Source organism: Phacochoerus africanus, chromosome 11 (assembly GCF_016906955.1).
Source record: "Phacochoerus africanus isolate WHEZ1 chromosome 11, ROS_Pafr_v1, whole genome shotgun sequence".
NCBI lineage: Eukaryota > Metazoa > Chordata > Mammalia > Artiodactyla > Suidae > Phacochoerus > Phacochoerus africanus.
The window spans coordinates 120,407,477-120,426,779 of NC_062554.1; the positions used below are offsets into that span (position 1 = coordinate 120,407,477).

Below are 19,303 nucleotides of genomic sequence, written 5' to 3' on the forward strand. Positions count from 1 at the left end.
TTCACTTAACAGGCACTCCTTTTGATCCAGCTCCGTTTCAGGGAACCCTTTAGAAAATTGTTAATAACCGTAAGCTGGTTCGCTCCTAACGTTTTCCTGTGTTTGTTTTAAAATTCTAGGAATTGAAGCCCTTTTTTATGAAGGAAGTTGGCAGTCACTTTGATGATTTTGTGACCAATCTCATTGAAAAATCTGCCTCATTAGACAATGGTGGCTGTGCTGTCACATCCTTTTCTGTCCTTGAAGGAGAGAACAACCACAGGGCGAAGTAAGTATGAGTATTCCTTTCTCTTTTTTTTTTTTTGCTGCAGCATATGGAGGTTCCCAGGCTAAGGCTCGAATCAGAGTGGTAGCCTCTGGCCTACGCCACAGTCATGCCAGATCCAAGCCGAGTCTGTGACCTACACCACAGTTCACGGCAACACTGGATCCTTAACCCACTGAACGAGGCCAGGGATTGAACCCAAAACCTCATGATGCCTAGTTGGATTCGTTTCCGCTGCGCCATAACGGGAACTCCGAGTATTCCTTTCCCGCTTACTCCAGCATAGATCAGTGGTCAGACTATGGACTGCACTAAAAATGCCTGAGTTCACACCCTAGCACCACTTTTTCTTAGCCGTGTATTGCCTTGGGCAAAAATTATTTTAACCATTTGAAGAGTGTGTTTCTTCATGTTACCATGTGAATTATTACAAACATGCATACCTCATGTATGACTGTGCTGTCTTATAACAGCCAACACTTGCTGAGTGTTTTACATTTAAACCAAAAAATGACCCTATGAGGCAGATCCTCTGTCTGCAAATTACAGATTAGGAAGCTGAAGCAGAGAGCAGTTAAAAGTTGCGCAAGGTGGCACAGCAAGGGTTTGAGCCCAGAGTCTGGCTCCAGAGTCCATGCTCTTTACTCTCGTTATACTGCCTCTTCCCTCTCTGTCTACTCCATATAGTACTTGCATTAAAGTACAGTGTGATTGGTATGTAAATATATATATATATATATATATATATATTTGTCTTTTTGCCATTTCTTGGGTCGCTCCTGTGGCATATGGAGGTTCCTGGACTAGGGCTAGGGGTCTAATCGGAGCTGTAGCTGCTGGCCTTCACCAGAGCCACAGCAACACAGGATCCAAGTCGCGTCTGCACCTACACCACAGCTCACGGCAACGCCGGATCCTTAACCCACTGAGCAAGGCCAGGGATTGAACCCAAAACCTCATGGTTCCTAGTTGGATTCGCTAACCACTGAGCCATGATGGGAACTCCAATTAGTACCTGTTTTTTAAATTGGTCAGTTATTCAGAGCAGTAGAGGGAAGGCTGTCAAAGGCCACTCTGTGCTAATTTGCCATTTGCTCTGTGGTTCCCTGGGGTTATGCCTCTGTGGTCTCTGCCAGTCTCTGCTGTTCTGGAGGACAGTTTTGACCACAATAGAAGCCCGAAAGAAGGTGATAACATTAGATGTTAAAATGGGAGGTTTTAATAACTGAAGTCAGCCTTTTAGGAGGAGGCTGTTGAGGGTGATTGGAAGGCCTTAGGGGAGGGTATGATAAGCATCGATGCAGTTTTGAAGGGGAGATACTATCAATAACAGTATTGATCCAGTGAACTGGAGTAAAGTGTGGCTGGAGGCTTGTCCTTAGGGGTGTTGAGAGAAGGAAGAGGGTCATCAGCCTGTGATGCCAGGAATTCATTTCCCCACAGGTTGAGCAACTTCGAATGCTCCTCTAGTTAGGTTTGTGAATATCTCTTCCTTCCTAATCAGACATACCTGACTCATATCATAGCATTGTTCAGAAGGAGTGAGTGAGATGACACGCACAAAACCCTTGACACAGTATCTGGGTCATAGTGAGAAGATAATTATAAGCTGTAATTGGTTATATTCCTTCTCTTAACCATAGGTTTAAATTTCGTGTAATATTTGAAATACTCATATTTTGTGGTAATTTTTGTGCTTTCCCCAGAGATCTGCGAGCACCTCCAGAACATGGAAAAATTTTTGTCATAAGGCGATCTCTCTTAGAGTGAGTATTTATAGTTGCTTTTGTTCATTATTTGTTTGAATTTTTTTTTTTTTTGGTCTTTTTTTTTTGCTATTTCTTGGGCCGCTCCCACGGCATATGGAGGTTCCCAGCCTAGGGGTCGAATTGGAGCTGTAGCTACCGGCCTACGCCAGAGCCACAGCAACGCGGGATCCGAGCCGCGTCTGCAACCTACACCACAGCTCATGGCAACGCCAGATCCTTAACCCACTGAGCAAGGGCAGGGACCGAACCTGCAACCTCATGGTTCCTAGTCGGATTCGTTAACCACTGCGCCATGATGGGAACTCCCCTATTTGTTTGAATTTTTAAAAAATCAAACTATCTGGGAATTCCTTTTATGGCTCAGCAGGGTGATAACTCGACACAATGTCCATGAGGATACAGATTCAACCCCTGGCCTCACTCAGTGGGTTAAGGATCCAGCATTATCACAAGCTACATCGTAGGTTGCAGATACTCCTTGGATCTAGTGTTATTGTGGCTGTGGTGTAGACTGCAGCTGCAGCTCTAATTCAACCCTTAGCCCAAAAAACTTTGATATCCTGCCGGTATAGCCATGAAAAAAAAAACAACGAAAAACAAAAACCTTCTGATTGTTAGAATTACTGTGTATAATCTATGACCGTTTTTAACCAGCTTTCTCTGTATTCATATAATCTATTAGTTTTGATACTTCATTTTGTACATTTGCTTCTCCTTTGTGATCTTTTGTTCAGTCATTCAGATCCTATTTCTTTCCGATTTTGGGGTTCTGTATCTAAGGTCAAAGGAGGAGTTAGAGTTAAGAATGGTTATTGGTTCTCTGATAAGTTCCTTCAATTTGTGCTGGAGAGAACTGGTTACCAAAGAGCTACTCATTAGATGAACCACTTGGAGAGTTTTGGTGCTGCAGCCCTCTTTTTTTTTTTTTTTTTTTGGTCTTATTAGGGCCACATCTGAGGCATAGGGAGGTTCCCAGGCTAGGGGTCAAATCGGAGCTATAGCTGATGGCCACAGCAACTCAGGATCTGAGCTGCGTCTGCGACCTACACCACAGCTCCTGGCAACGCCAGATTCTTAACCCACTGAGCAGGGCCAGGGATCGAACTGGAGTCCTCGTGGATGCTAGTCTGGTTCGCAAACCACTGAGCCACGACAGGAACTCTGCAGCCTTCTTGATATATACATTGTTTCATCTCTTCGGTGAGCCAGTTTAGAGACTTCATAGTCTTCTCAGATTTCCTTATTTTAGAACCCTGATTGTTGGGATTTTATGGGGAAAAAAAAAAAAGGCAGTGTCAATTAATTGTGGTAACCTCATTTGTGAACTGAAAATTAAAGGCTTTTTGAGTAGGAATGGATATTTCTTTGCACCTGCTCGCTGAATAGCTCATTTACTCAGTCATTTATTCATTCGAACACTGATACTCATTCGTAATATTCTGAGTTGACTGTTTGACATGTTTTTGGAGCATGGACTTTTAAGCATCTTCTCAACTGCTTTAACAGTAAAGTCTTTCATGTGTGGTGTTTTAATATTAAATTTCTCTTAATCTTATTTGAACTACATTTACAGTGAGCTGTTAGAGGTGGACCACATCAGAACAATATATCACATGTTCATTGCCCTCCTCATTCTCTTCATCCTCAGCACACTTGTAGTAGATTACATTGATGAAGGAAGGTAAGACAAGAAAAGGGATCTCTGCGCAGTTGATCCATGGGGTGTTGGGAGTTTTCATTGTATTTAAACTGTGGCAAAAGGTGATTTGGTTAAATTTGCTTCAGACAAATCCCCGAGCAGCTGATTTGAAGGTCAGCTTTCTCTCTCCTGAAAAGTGCAACTAAAAAGAATATGAGTTTTATTATAACTGCTTTTATTTTGTAAATTTTATTTTGTAAATTTTACTTTACTTTTATTTTTAAACTGTTCCGTTTTAATGGACCATATCAGTAGTTTATAGGTCACTTTAATATAAAGAATCAGAGGGCAACTAAAAATGAAGTAGAGTTGCTTTTCAATATTGTGTTAATTTCTTCTGAACAACAGTGGTTCAGTTGTAGGTATACACATATCCATTCTTTTTCAGATTGTTTTCCCATATAGGTTATCACAGAATATTGAGTAGAGTGCCCTGTGCCATAAGCAGGACTCTTTGACCATCCTTTCCATGGATAACAGTGTGCATATGTTGGTCCCAACCCCCAATCCATCCCTCTCCCCAGCCTTTCCCCTCGCTATTTGAATATTTCATTTTTTTAATTTTTATTTTTTCCATTATAGTTGGTTTACATGAATATTTTAAACAATAACTTTGTCATATTTTCGAGTTGACAATGTGTGAATATGATGACTTAATCTTTGTGACGTTTAGGGTCTTATTTTAGGTTATTTTAGGTATCTTATGTTTAAAGACCCTATCATCTTGGGGCTTTTGGAAAATAGCTAAGACGTGCCACTGAGGCTTAGGAACACAACTGTTATAGCCATGATTTCAGTGTATGAGTGTTGTTGTATTTCCCGGCGTGAGAGTTTCAGGTCTGAAAAGTTTTTCACTTCACCAATCAAATGCAGATTAAAAATCCACGTCCGTGTTCTTTCCCTGTGCTTTTTCTCCCCAGGCTGGTGCTGGAGTTCAATCTCATGTCTTACGCTTTTGGCAAACTGACTGTTGCCCTGTGGACATGGTGCACCATGTTCTTATGCACCCTGACAGTTCCCTACTTCCTGTTTCAACGCTGGGCCAGAGGCTATGACAGGAGTTCTCATCCGCTGGTCTATTCTGTCTTCCATTGCTTCCTTTTTGTGGTCTTCCAGGTTGGAGTTCTGGGCTTGGGGCCACTTTATGTTGTCTTAGCATATACACTGCCACCAGCTTCCCGCTGCATTGTTATATGCGAACAGGTAAGGTTTCGAGTGTTGCCCAGTGCAATGCTGTGCCTGGTTAATAACAATAATAATGATGATAGTAAAAATTCTGTTTTTTTTTTTCGGCTTTTTGCCTTTTCTACGGCCGCTCCAGCGGCAAATGGAGGTTCCCAGGGTAGGGGTCTAATCGGAGCTGTAGCCACTGGCCTACGTTAGAGCCACAGCAATGCGGTATCTGAGCTGTGCCTTCGACCTGCACCACAGCTCATGGCAATGACGGATCCTTAACCCATTGAGCAAGGGCAGGGATCGAATGTGCAACCTCATGGTTCCTAGTTGGATTCGTTAACCACTGCGCCACAACGGGATCTCCCAGAATTCTGTTATTTTTGTTGTATGTAGTTTTCATATCTAGCCCTTCATGCCATTATCTATAAAATTAAAGTCTTAAACTAGGTCATCCCATCTCTTAAAATTCATTCAGGCTTCCGTGTTCTCTGATTCTTGATAATTGAAATAAATTACATCAAAATATTCTAGATGAAATTCAAATTTTGTTCTTGAACACTTTTTATAGAAGCCATCCAAATTATAGAATATTTTTATAATTAAAAACTCAACTTTTGGGAGTTCCGCTGGTGGTCTCTTGGTTCAGACTTGGCACTTGGCACCTCTGTGGCCTGGTTTGATCCCTGGTCTGGGAACTGAGATTTGCACATCAAGCCGCTGCAGCCAGAAGAGTTTTTTTTTTTTTTTTTTTTTAAAGAACAAACAAAAAGAACACCTCGACTTTTGTAGTGTCAGACTCATTGTTTTGTCATATAACTGTCTAAAAGATTTATTTTGGGGAGTTCCTGTTGTGGCTCAGTGGTAGTGAACCCGACTAGTATCCATGAGGGTGTGGGTTCAATCACTGGCCTCGCTCAGTGGATTAAGGATCCGGCATTGCCGTGAGCTGTCTCGTAGGTCACAGACATGGCTCGGATCTGGCTTGCTGTGGCTGAGGCACAGGCTGGTAGCTGCAGCTCCAATTTAACCCCTAGCCTGGAAACTTCCACGTGCTGTAGTTGCGGCCCTGAAAAAAGATAAAAAAAAAAACACCACAAAGGTTTGTTTTGTTGATATGCCCTTCAAAATTTTCTGACTTACGTTGGCTGTCTGTAATACTCTGACTGATGGAAAGAACAATTTCTTTGAACAGCCTTTTAATTTCTTTCTTTTGGTCTTTTTTGCCTTTTCTATGGCCATACCCACGGCATACGGAGGTTCCCAGGCTAGGGGTCTAATCAGAGCTGTAGCCGCCAGCCTACGCCTCAGCCACAGCAATGGTAGATCTGGGCTGCATCTGCAACCTACACTACAGCTCACAGCATTGCCGGATCCTTAACCCACTGAGCAAGGCCAGGGATCAAACCCGCAACCTCATGGTTCCTAGTTGGATTTGTTAACCACCGAGCCACGACGGGAACTCCGCCTTTTTTAATTTCTTAATTTGTAATATGCCTGTAATTGATGGTGCTGTTAGAGGCAAGATAATTTGAGTAATAATAACATGTCCTTCTTTAGAGTTTTACATTTGTGTTAGTCCATAAAAGCGAGTTTGTGTTGATATATACGAATTCACAAGTTCGTTATGTGATTATAATTGAGTGCTGTTCAGTGGTTGCTTATAGGAGACAAGGCAATGATAGAAAATTCATCTTTTTTCCTCCTTCCTTTGTAGATTCGTTTGATAATGAAGGCCCATTCATTTGTCCGAGAGAATGTGCCTCGGGTACTCAACTCAGCCAAAGAGAAATCACGTATGTAATTTTATAAGTCAAAGGATTGTTCATAGCCTTTGAAATAATACATTCTGTAGACATTATGTTTGATTTTAAATATATGGGATCTGAAAAAAAAAACCCACAAAACCTGTTGGGAGGGGAAATACACGTGTGCGCGCGCGCGCACGCGCACACACACACACACACACACACACACACACACACATGATCTGTATTGATTTGGAAGACTTTCTGTTTCCTCATTGTTCCTGTTTTACCTTTGTAAGAGGTTTAAAAGCATTGATCGTTTGATTCGTGCAACTTGGCATTATTTTATAGAATGTTAGTAGACTCGTTATATACCCTTCTTAATTTGCTGCCTCAAACTCTGAACGTTTTCTCTAAGTCACAGGAATAACTTAGTTTACAGGGGTTGGTAATATTCAATTAATTTAGGAATAAGAAGTCATCATTTTGGGAGATCAGAAAGAAACACTGTGAGCTAAGAGATGCAGTTTTTTGTCTTCCCTATCCTGGGCTTATTTTTCCCCTTTCAGTTTTGCCGAAAGCGCCTGAGTATAGTTTTCCTTTTCCAGGCTCTGTTCCAGTCCCCACAGTCAACCAGTACTTGTACTTCTTGTTTGCTCCTACCCTAATCTACCGTGACAACTATCCCAGGTAAAGGCCCTGAGAAGTAGAAATGGGGCAGCATCAGCAGTGTGCCATGGGTGGGGCGAGGTGGGTAGACAGGTACTAGTTCATTCATGTAGGGCTACAGAGCAAGATAGTGTGGGTTTGAATTTTTCTGCTGGCATGGCAAACCCCAAATTGTGATTCTAGCAATCAGATTTGATAATAGTAATTCCTGGCAGTATTATACAAATATTTCCTGTGTTAAAAATGATGTTGTTGGAATTCCTGTCGTGGCGCAGCGGTTAACGAATCCAATTGGGAACCATGAGGTTGCAGGTTCGGTCCCTGCCCTTGCTTAGTGGGTTAAGGATCCAGCATTGCCATGAGCTGTGGGGTAGGCTGCAGATGCGGCTCGGATCCTGCATTGCTGTGGCTGTGGTGTAGACTGGTGGCTACAGCTCTGATTAGACCCCTAGCCTGGGAACCTCCATATGCCGCAGGAGCGGCCCAAGAAATGGCAAAAAGACCAAAAAAAAAAAAATGTTGTTATGTATGGGAAAGTATTGTGATGATTTCTCCCCTTTTTTTAAAAAAATTATTTTTTAATTGAAGTGTAGTTGATTTACAATGTTCTGTTTGTTTTCAAGTGTACAGCAGAGTGATTCAGTTATATATGGTTTTTTTTCAGATTCTTGTCCCTTATAGGTTATTAAAATATATTGAGTAGAGTGCTCTATGAAGATTTTTCTTTAAGTTCATGTCTTTATTCAGAAAAGTTAATTTTGTTTCTTCCTTTTCAGAACTCCCACTGTAAGATGGGGTTATGTGATTATGCAGTTTGCACAGGTAAATTTGTTTTTAACTGCCTAATGGTTGCTTGTTGGTGGGGAATGGGTGTTTGAATATAATAATAATTTAATCTCTTTAAGGTATTGGCAAATTCATGTCTGCAGGGAGCTCTAGAACTGTTACTGAAGTCTTTAAACTATTCCCAGTACAAGAGTTCCCATTGTGGCTCAGTGGGTTAAGAACCTGATGTAGTGTCCCTGAGGATGTGGGTTCAACCCCTGGCCTCGCTCAGTGGGTTAGGGACCTGCTGCTGCCACAGCTACAGCATAGGTTGCAGATGTGGCTTAGATCTGGCATTGCTGTGGCTGTGGTATAGGCTCTAGCTCCAGCTCCAATTCAACCCCTAGCCTGGGAACTTCCGTGTGCTCCAGGTACAGCTCTAAAAAGATAAAACTGTTCCCTGTACAGTAAATGTATTTGCTTTACCAACACATCAAAAGTAATTTTGTACAATAAAATCATTTATTTTAATTAAAATAATCCCATTTGGTTATCTCAGTATGCATCTACATTAATTTGCCCCTGTCTGGAGTTCCCATTGTGGCGCAGTGGAAACGAATCCAACTAGGAACCATGAGGTTTCAGGTTCGATCCCTGGTCTTGCTCAGAGGGTTAAGGATCTGGCATTGTTGTGAGCAGACACAGCTCAGATCTGCTGTTGCTGTGGCTGTGGTGTAGGGTGGCAGCTCTGGCTCCAATTTGACCCCTAGCCTGGGAACCTCCATATGCTGTGGGTGTGGCCCTAAAAAGCAAAATAAATAAATAAATAAAATCCCCCTTTCTACTTTTTTTCTTTTGTTTTTGGATATATATCTGTGTGGATGTGATCTAACACTTCTCCAGCCCCTTATTAGAATTATATATCTGAAGAAGTTCCCCTTGTTTTTTTTGGCCGTGCTCCAGACATTCAGAAGTTCCCAGGCCAGGGATCGAACCCAAGCCACAGCAGTGATGATGCTGAATCCTTAACTTCTATGCCACCAGGGTACTCTAAGAAAATCCCATTTTAAAATCCTGTGTTACTATAGCGGCTTGGGTTGTCGATGTGGCACAGATTCAGTCCCTGGCCTGGGAACTTCCTCATACCTCAGATACGGGCAGGGGAAAAAAAAAATCCCTTGTTAATCAAATATCCATTTATGAAGTTGGTTCTTTTATTATGTGTTTCATGTAGCAGGAAAAGCAGATTCCAGAGTCTGATCTGTTAAAAGTACCCTTTGGTAAAGGATTGGGAATAGGTATGGTAGAAATTGGGCTTGAGTACCATCTTTGAAGGATTGTAGTTGCTTACTAGTGTTCAGTGGAGTATCTATGTCAACTTTTGTTTATGGGTCACATGTGAATCTTCTTTGGAAAGTAAAAATCACTTTTCATCTTCCCCTGTCAAGCCATCGTTAATCTAATTATCTTTGTTATGTTCCAGGTTTTTGGTTGCTTTTTTTACGTGTACTACGTCTTTGAAAGACTCTGCACGCCCTTGTTTCGGAATATCAGACAGGAGCCCTTCAGCGCTCGTGTTCTGGTCTTGTGTATATTTAACTCCATCTTGCCAGGTAACATGGGTACTGGTTCAGTTGGCCATTTGTAGAATTGCAAGGAAGGCAGAAAGCTGTTGCATGTGAGCACCTTTGATTTACCTGCTTTTCGCTATAAACTCGACGACGCATCTCTACCCATCTTTGGCCTCTTTCCATCTATCTCACGTACTTCTGGTCTCCAGCCAATTTTTCCATTCATCTTCTGCCTTCCACTCAAGTTTTGCTTTCTCTGACAGTAGATAGTCCACATTTATGTTTTATCGTCCCATTCACTCTTCCATCATCATTATCTTGCTCCTGATCGGACCAGGCTCTTGAAATGGCCCTTATTAAACTCACTAATCTCTTCCAGTAGTTGGTGTAGCTCTGTTTGATCAAACTCTGATCTCCATGACGCCTTCGATGCTGTTGACCACATTTTGAAATCTCTCTTGCCACTCCCTTCCTTTTCTGCCTTTCTGGCCATACCCCAGTCTCCTAACTTCATTCATTCTGTTCTTTTTTTCTAGAGATACCTGATTACCTGTGCCAGGTGCTGGGGGTCATAGCAGTGAACCAGACAGACATATTCTTTATTTTCTAGAAGCTTGCAGTTTAATTACATGTACAGTTTCCTTTACTTAGGCTTCTCTTTTCTCTACCCGTTAAATGTTGGTATTGTTTGCTGTCCTGCCATGGTCTCTCTTCCTTACCCTCTCTCCCAGACTTCTAGGCATCCTCCCTCATGGCCTCTCAGGATTTACTCCGATAAGTTCTTTTTTCTCTTCCTCTGATAGAACGTATGTTACATAGTGTCTTTCTAACTGTGCTGCAAGTTTCTGACAATCCAGGATTGTGTCTTACCGCCAGTCAGCCAGTCACAGTGTCCTTTATTATCTTACACATTTTTTGGAATAAATAAGTAAATAAAAGAGATGGGCATGTGAATGGATGTTTTACAATATAGTGTGATATCTACTAAAGTGCTGATGAACTTTGTCTCCTGCTGGAGGTGACATGTAACATTGTGTCTTGAAAAACAGAGAGGACGGAGTTCCCATCGTGGCTCTGTGGTTAACAAATCCGACTAGGAACCATGAGGTTGTGGGTTCGATCCCTGGCCTTGCTCAGCGGGTTAAGTTCTTTTTTCTCTTCCCATCCTGAGCTGTGGTGTAGGTTGCAGACACAGCTCAGATTCTGTGCTGCTATGCCTGAGGTGTAGGCTGGCGGCTACAGCTCCGATTAGACCCCTAGCCTGGGAACCTCCATATGCCACAGAAGAGGCCCTAGAAATGGCAAAAAGACAAAAAAAAAAAGAAAGAAAAACAGAGAGGTGATTGCCTGGCAGAAAGACGGTGGAAAGTTGTTTTCAGGAAGTGGGATGGGTTCAAAGGCTTGGAGTATTTGATTTCGAATGGCAGAAGTCCAGTCATGGATGATGTTCACAGCCCTGCGAGGAGAGGCAGCAATTAGGTAACCTTGTCGCTGTTGACATTCTGGGCTGGATGATTCTTTGCTTTGGGAGGCTGTCTTGTGTATTGTACGGTATTAGCCACTTCCTGGCCTCTAATAACAAGATAACCATAGCACAAGGCTATTTTGAATTACGAAAATCAAAAATGTCTCCAGAATTTTCAAGTGTCCCATGGGACAAAATCGCCCCCAGTTTTAAACCCCTGGTTTAGAGGAATGGATGAGGGGCAGATTTTTAAGGGCTTTTCATACCAAGTTAAGCCACATATCTAGGCATTTCCGTTAAAAGTAGGTTGGGTCATTTGCCATCTGTAAAACCTATTGGAAGTTATTTCTTTATAAGGTTGAAATAATTAATGTTACAATTTCACTATTACTTCTGGAATGAGTAAGCTGGAATAATAACTTATTTTGTAGACTAATTCCAGCTAAGCAAATGGTGACAGATAATGAACTGATTGGCGTGTGAGCTGTTTGGAAAGACTCTTAATATTTATTCGTCTTATTTTTAGCTGCGCTGATACTGTTTCTTAGTTTTTTTGCCTTTTTGCACTGCTGGCTCAATGCCTTTGCTGAGATGTTACGCTTTGGTGACAGGATGTTTTATAAGGTAATGTGTGCTCGACTCATCTTTCTTTTATTTGTGACCTTATTGTTTAGTATTTGAGCATTGTTGGTTACTAGCTTTTTAATGTAAGCATTGTGACATCATTTTTATCCCCACAGGTTTTACCAGAATTAAGTCTGAAATTGTATTACTGATATAATTGGCACCATCTTGTCTTTTCTTCTTTCTCTGATATTTGCTCCCTTAGTAACACATTTGATTCCTTCTGGATCCTGTTTTGGTGATTACAGCAGGAAAACCTGTGTAGTGAGGGCATTCTGAGACGTTGCTAACTTTTAATTAATTTGAAATTGCCCATCTGATGCTGTAGTAATGATCTCAGCAGATTTATCTATTTAAGCTTGTTGAACAGGAGTTCCCTTGTGGCTCAGCAGGTTAAGAACCTGACATAGTGCCTTCAGGATCTCTGGCCTTGCCTAGTGGGTTGAGGAGCCAGCATTGCTGAAAGCTGTGGCATAGGTGCAGATGCGGCTCAGATCCGGGTTGCTGTGGCTGTGGTGTAGGCCAGCAGCTGCAGCTCGGATTTGACCCCTAGCCCGGGAAATTCCATATAATGCAAGTGTGGCCCTTAAAAAAAAAAAAAAAGAAAGAAAAAAAAAAAAGAATCCAACTGCATTGGCTCAGATTGCTGTGGAGGTGTGGGTTTGACCTCCAGCCTGTCACAGTGGCTTAAAGGATCTGGCATTGTTGCAGCTGCAGCATGGGCAGCAGTTCTGCCTTGGTTTCAGTCCCTGGGCCAGGAACTTCCATACGCTGTGCGTGTAGCCATTGAAAAAAACAAAAAAAAAACACCAGGGAACTTGATCATACATAGAATTAGAATTAATGTCACATTGAACACTAGTAACCAAAACGCATTTTAAGATTTTTCTGACGTCAGTGTATAACAATTTATCATAACAAACACTGCAAATATGTACATAAATTCTTTGGGGGTTTTGCTTTGGTTCTGTTTATATATGGTTTTACACCTTTGCTTTTTAACTCAGGATTGGTGGAACTCCACATCATATGCTAACTATTACAGGACCTGGAATGTTGTGGTCCATGACTGGCTGTATTACTATGCCTACAAGGACTTTCTCTGGGTAAGCAGCAAGATTTAGCTGGTGGTGTTCAAGAAACGGAGATTCTTTTCTGGAAAGTATTAGTATCGTGCAGCTGGAAGAAGTTAAATTTAGTTGTTCTCAGTTCTCTTGTGAGGTGTTGCTGTCATGGCGCAGCAGAAACGAATCCGACTAGGAACCATGAGGTTGCAGGTTCGATCCCTGGCCTCTATCAGTGGGTTAAGGGTCTGGCATTGACGTGAGCTGTGGTCTAAGTCGAAGAGGCAGCTTGGATTGCGTGTTTTGGTGGCTGTGGCATAGGCTGGCTATAGCTCCGAATTGACCCCTGACCTGGGAACCTCCACCTGCCGCAGGTGCGGCCCTAACAGAGGAAAGAAAACAAAAAAATCCTCTTGTGAGTCATTTATGTCAGAGAAACCTTCTGCTTTGAATAGTGCTGCTTAGAGACCAGGATACAGTTACTAGGACTAATGCCATGTGTTTTACCCTGACTTTTATTTTACATAATTAGAAAGTAATGCACGGAGGCATTTGAAGAAGTTGAACAGATCCACCAGTAATGAAAAAAAAGTTTTTTGAACCTCATTGCCAACAAATAATCTTCCTTTTGTTTTATTTGCTTTTTTCTTTTGTTATTTGCTTTTTGTTTTGTTTTGTTATTTGCTTTTTTCTTTTGTTTTATATTTTTGTTCCTCTGTTAGAAGTGGAGAAACTACCTATGTTTGAATTTACAACGGTTCAGTATAGATTGATAGATGTCTTCAAGACATTCTTTAGAGCAGAATGTATTCAGACTGACGGAAAATGTGATCTCGAGGCTCGTGGTTGTTTAAGGCGGTATCTCTGGATTGTAGGTTTCAATTCTTAGGTAAGGGCACTCTGGCTCAGTGACAGCAGGTTATGGTGCAAATAACACTGGTACTCGAACGTTGTTTCATTTATAACTGTGGTTTCACATCTTAGTTTTGTTACCTGTAAAAATGATACCTGCCCGGTCTACCATTCAGTGTTGCTCTAAAGGTTAAGATTTGATGTGTCCATTTATAAATGAAAACTGTGTTTTGAAGTTCCCATTGTGGCTCAGTGGAAACAAATCTGACTAGGAACCATGAGGTTGCGGGTTCGATCCTTGGCCTCACTCAGTGGGTTAAAGATCCCGTACTGGCATGAGCTATGGTGTAGGTTGTAGACGTGACTCGGATCTGGCTTTGCTGTGGCTCTGGCGTAGGCCAGTAGCACAGCTCCGGTTAGATCCCTAGCCTGGGAATCTCCAAATGCCACAAAAGATAAAAGACAAAAAAACCCCCACCATTTTCTTTTCTTTTTTTCTTTTTTTTTTTAATCAACCATAGTGAGTTACACATAGAAGTTATTAATGTTTTTGAAAATATGCCCAATCTTCCAACATGAATGGTTTCAAAATGTCTTATTTTAGTAAAATAAGGATTTTTAAGGATTTTTTTTTTTGGTAATTATTTTAATAGATAGGATTAATTTAAGGAGTAGACGTAGAAAATCAAATATGAGTAGAATTAAATAGGTGCCTTTAGTGTGTATTAATTGTAAGACTTTTGTAGCTCATGTTTAATTACATTTTTAAAATTGCTTTTTAATATTTTCCTTTTATCCTAGTTTTTCACAAAGAAGTTCAAACCAGCTGCCATGTTTGCTGTCTTTGCTGTGTCTGCTGTAGTGCACGAATATGCCTTGGCTGTTTGTTTGAATTTTTTCTATCCAGTGCTCTTTGTGCTGTTCATGTTCTTTGGAAGTAAGTATCTTGACATCTCACGAATATGGAATATGACACTAAAAGTGAAATTTAGTGGGGGTCCCTGGTGATCTAGTTAGGACTTGGCACTTTTACCACTGCAGCCCAGGTTCAGTCCCTGGTCTGGGAACTGAAATCCCGCATCAAGCTAATGCATGCCATAGACAACCCCCCCCCCAAAAAAAGAGAGAAATTTAGAAAATAAAACAGAAGATTGATGTAGAAAACTAGATAATAAATAGTAATACCATTTCGAGGCAGTGTTTGTTTATTAGATGGTAAGACCATCAATTTTGAGTGATTATGCACAGTGGCCAGGTGCTTATACTTTGATGCAGGGAATAAATAACCCCTTGAAGACTATTGGTATCAGGGATGTGATAGCTGATAAAAACTACAAATAATTGGAGCTCCCACTGTGGCTCAGTGGTTAACGAATCCAACTAGGAACCATGAGGGTGCAGGTTCGGTCCCTGGCCTCGGTCAGTGGGTTAAGGATCCGGCGTTGCCGTGAGCTGTGGTGTAGGTTGCAGACTCGGTTCAGATCCTGAGTTGCTGTGGCTCTGGCATAGGCCAGTGGCTATGGCTCCAATTCGACCCCTAGCCCGGGGAACCTCCACATGCAGCAGGAGCGGCTCAAGAAATGGCAAAAAGACAAAAAAATAAAACTTTGTCATTCTTAGACTCTGTCAGTGTTCACCTCCTGAAAAAACAAAAAAACTAACCTTTTTTTTCATGGAGTGGAGAGGGACAATTAGAATATGAATGATTCCATGAAATATGTTTTCACCTGTTCTGAATACTGTCTGATTTCCAAATAATCACTGATTAATACATTTCAGTGCTGAAGCTTTATTACTATTTTTTGTTTATAGAACCAGTAGCCAGAATCAAACCTGTATATACACAGTTGACGCTGTTGTGATAATTAAGCAATTATTTACAGCAGATATCTGAGAACCTTCACCTCCTGGTAGGTTATGTTTTGATGACTGTATTTTTTTTTGTTATCTTCCTTAACTTTAGTGGCTTTCAATTTCATCGTCAATGATAGTCGGAAAAGGCCGATTTGGAACATTCTGATGTGGACTTCCCTTTTTGCTGGCGTTGCAGTCCTCCTGTGCTTTTATTCTCAAGAGTGGTATGCACGGCAGCACTGCCCCCTGAAAAATGTGAGTCATCAGCCAGGCTGGAGTAGAAAAGTAACCAATTTGTCCCCTGGTTGGGAGGGTTGGGGGGCAGTGTTAACAGGAGGCGTAGGGGGCATTATGATGAATTAATATTAAGGGGAGAGAAATGTGGAGTAAAAGCATTGACTTAGGATCTAATATTGCTGCGCTGTCCTTGAGCGTTTCTTTGATTTTCTTCCCATTGAGCTCTCCTTGTTCTTGGTTCACGTCTTTTTTTCTTTCACTGGTTTTTCTTGAGCTCCTGTGTACTGAAAATGGAGGTCTCCTCCAGGGTTGTCTCAGTGGCCTATGTATTCACTCCCAGCCCCAAATAATCTGTTTTTTCTTCTTCCTTTTTATAAAAACGTCCAGCTAGACTCACGTGCCTAAGAACCCATTTACCTTGATTCTTCTGTTGTTGTTGGCTCTTTTGTAGTTATGTAAGAGTCTCATTCTTCAAGCTATAGCCTTCAGCTGCTTATGGATAACTCCTAAATGTTACAGTGTGTGGGGACGGCCCTTCTTGTTTTTTTTGTTGTTGTTGTTTGTTTTTTTGTTTTTTTGCTTTTTAGGGTCACACCCAAAGCATGTGGAGGTTCCCAGGCTAGGGTCACATCGGAGTTATAGCTGCTGCCTACATCACAGCCACGGCAACACAAGATCCAAGCCACATCTGCAATGTACATGAAAGGTCACAGCAACGCCAGATGCTTAACCCGCTGAGCAAGGCCAGGGATTAAACCTGCATCCTCATGGATGCTAGTCAGATTGGTTAACCACTGAGCCATGACAGGAACTCCAGGAGTAGGCCTTCTTGATATATCTACCTGGGTATTTCTTGCAGGTACCTATAAGATACTTTCTAATCAGATGAATCAATTTCTTTCCCACAGCTTCTCCCACTGTCTACCCTGATTTTTCGGTGCCTGCCCTAACGCCCCTTCCTTATTTCCTTTGACTCCCTTGGTGCGCTTGAACTAACTGTTCTGAACTCTGACTCTGGTCACTCCACTCTCTGCACTCAAATATTACCTGTCAGGTTTTATTTTTATTTATTTTATTTATTTTTTGTCTTTTTCTAGGGCCACATGTGCGGCTAATGGAGGTTCCCAGGCCAGGGGTCAAATTGGAGCTGTAGCCTCCAGCCTACGCCAGAGGCACAGCAACGTGGGATCCGAGCCTCGTCTGTGATCTACACCACAGCTCATGGCAACGCTGAATCCTGAACCCACTGAGCAAGGCCAGGGATCGAACCTGAAACCTCATGGTTCCTAGTCGGATTCGTTAACCCCTGAGCCATGATGGGAACTCCTGTCAGGTTTTATTTTATCAAAATCCTATTTGGATGCAAGATCATCCATAAAGCTTTTTCAAATTCTTGTTCCAGTCTCTTTTCTATTTCCGAACTTGGGTTGTATTTCTTCTGTTCCTCATTTAGGTAATTCAGTAATTTTAAACCTTGTATTGTAGTAAGATATATATATTAGCATCCCGAACCTACCACCATATGGATTTTGAGCTGCTAAAAATAGGGCTAAGCCCTGCTTTTAAGATAAAGAAATAAAATGCGAGACCAGAAAAAAGGTAGTGCCCATTTGGAATTTGGTCAGGAGTCTGTGCAGTTACATAGAGTTAGTAAATCCATAACCGTAGATAAAAATGGTGACCATCATTTGACTCAGTCAGCTGCTTGTAGCTGAAATGTTCCTGAAGTGCAGGTGGGGATTTGGGAGCTGTGCAGTGTGCAACACTAACAGCCTCTGTCCACCTCATAGCTCGTGCATACAGTGCGCACACATAAACCGCTCTTCCACTATGTTTTTTCCCCTTGAAGCCTACATTTCTGGATTATATCCGGCCACGTACCTGGACTTGCCGCTACGTGTTTTAGAAGCTTGGACTTTGGTTCCATCCTTGACACTGAAGATTGGGTATCCTGCCTGATTTGAGGCCAGCATCTGTTTCCAGCTATTACTGAAGTTATCTGTATTTTTTGGACTACGGCACACCTTCCAAATGGCTCACTCCACTCCTAGGTCATCTGCAACTGAGCTATTAGAAGTTGTCTGGACGCTTGTACAGTTCTTAATTTTTTACAGCTGTCTCATAGCTGATGTAATGACAGATTTTTGCTGGGTCACATCAGCTTAAGCCTCGGTGATTCTGTTTTGTTTCATGACTCCATCTAATTAGAGACAGAAATATCATGTTTTCTTGGCCACTGCCTTTAGCCAAAACACTGATGAAGAAATCATTTAAATACCTCTGGCTTAGAAATTTTTTCATTACACTGTTGAAATGTATGCTAATGAACCATTCAGCTGGGAAAGAAAATAATGTGGAATGTTTTGCTGTTTCTAGTAGAAAGAGAGAAAATACCTATTTTTCCAAAGATAATCTTGTTACACATCCTAATTTGTATTTTTTTTTTAAGTTTAGCTCTATTCAGTTTTTACCTTGTTGTGCTGTACAGTAAATGTCATGATCTTTGCGAAGCAATATTATCCCTTTCACCTTGAATTTGAGTTTGCGTCAATAATATTATATATTATGGGGAACCTAAGTAGAAAGGGAAGAAGAAAGAAGTGGCACAGAATGAAGAAAAGTGTTTCCTCTTATAACTTCCAAAGTAATTTTTTAAAAAGAACTTGTGCAGTCAATTGTCTAAGTTATTTTATCATGGAACTTAGGTGGAAGATAACTTTTTGTTTAAACTTTAGGGTAATAACTTCTTTGACGTTTTTTAGAAGTAACCTTTGGTACAGTTACTTCAGTGTCTAATAAATACTGACTTGAATTATTTTGCAGGCATATGAGTAGTAATCCCCACCACCATTATTATTCAAGGGAATATAAAAGATCCAGAAGCTGGCTTCTGCATTTGCTCCGTTGTTAGACTTTTAATGGAGCTTACCTTAGGTGCAACCAAATATAATCATTTCCAAGAAAACATACTTTATTGTGTAGTGTTCCCATGTCATAAGATGCCTATAGCTAGCACAGTACGGTGTGTGGGAATTACTTTGGTTGTTTGTATGATGTGTGATTATGCTTGTAAAGACTGAGCCGTGGAAAGTCTGTTGGAGGCCAAGAAGGTCAACTTTGCATCCAAAGAAGTGAGACTTATGAATTACCCAACATATTACTGTTATTTGGAGGCGCCTACTTGAGAAGCTATCTTGGTATTCTAGCAGCCCTGCTGCTATCCATAAAGTTTTGGGAACTCTCTTTCAAATTGTTTTCAAAGTCAGTTTGAATCTCACAAGAAGGTAAGTAGAGTTTCTTAATAATCACAAGTTAATTCGTACTGCAGGAACCCAGCTAGTCACCATACCTTTGGCCCAGTTGAGTTTAGTTAGACATGTCCAAAAACCTCGGCAGACAAAAGCATACCTCAAGTATACCTTACTGTTCCCAAGCACTAATTATCTGTATAGTGGTTATTATAATTGTCATGGAATAACCTCCAAATAAGACTGCTTTAATACAGCTCATTGTTTCTAGCACTTTTATTAAAAATTAAAATCAATCAA

At 41.3% G+C, this 19,303-nt stretch overlaps 1 protein-coding gene across 3 annotated transcripts in view; it reads left to right on the forward strand.

The window, feature by feature from the left end:
* Positions 1 to 19,303, forward strand: part of SOAT1 (sterol O-acyltransferase 1) — a 64,305-nt gene extending 45,002 nt beyond the window's left edge. For all 3 annotated transcript variants that reach the window (XM_047753025.1, XM_047753026.1, XM_047753027.1), the window contains 13 exons: positions 120 to 268; positions 1,972 to 2,031; positions 3,608 to 3,715; positions 4,654 to 4,936; positions 6,624 to 6,702; positions 7,263 to 7,344; positions 8,100 to 8,145; positions 9,572 to 9,701; positions 11,651 to 11,748; positions 12,756 to 12,854; positions 14,466 to 14,601; positions 15,628 to 15,773; positions 17,605 to 19,303. In XM_047753025.1, the coding sequence (XP_047608981.1) occupies positions 120 to 268; positions 1,972 to 2,031; positions 3,608 to 3,715; positions 4,654 to 4,936; positions 6,624 to 6,702; positions 7,263 to 7,344; positions 8,100 to 8,145; positions 9,572 to 9,701; positions 11,651 to 11,748; positions 12,756 to 12,854; positions 14,466 to 14,601; positions 15,628 to 15,773; positions 17,605 to 17,661 (1,473 nt within the window). In that variant the 3' untranslated portion in view covers positions 17,662 to 19,303. The remainder of the gene's footprint in view (positions 1 to 119; positions 269 to 1,971; positions 2,032 to 3,607; positions 3,716 to 4,653; positions 4,937 to 6,623; positions 6,703 to 7,262; positions 7,345 to 8,099; positions 8,146 to 9,571; positions 9,702 to 11,650; positions 11,749 to 12,755; positions 12,855 to 14,465; positions 14,602 to 15,627; positions 15,774 to 17,604) is intronic.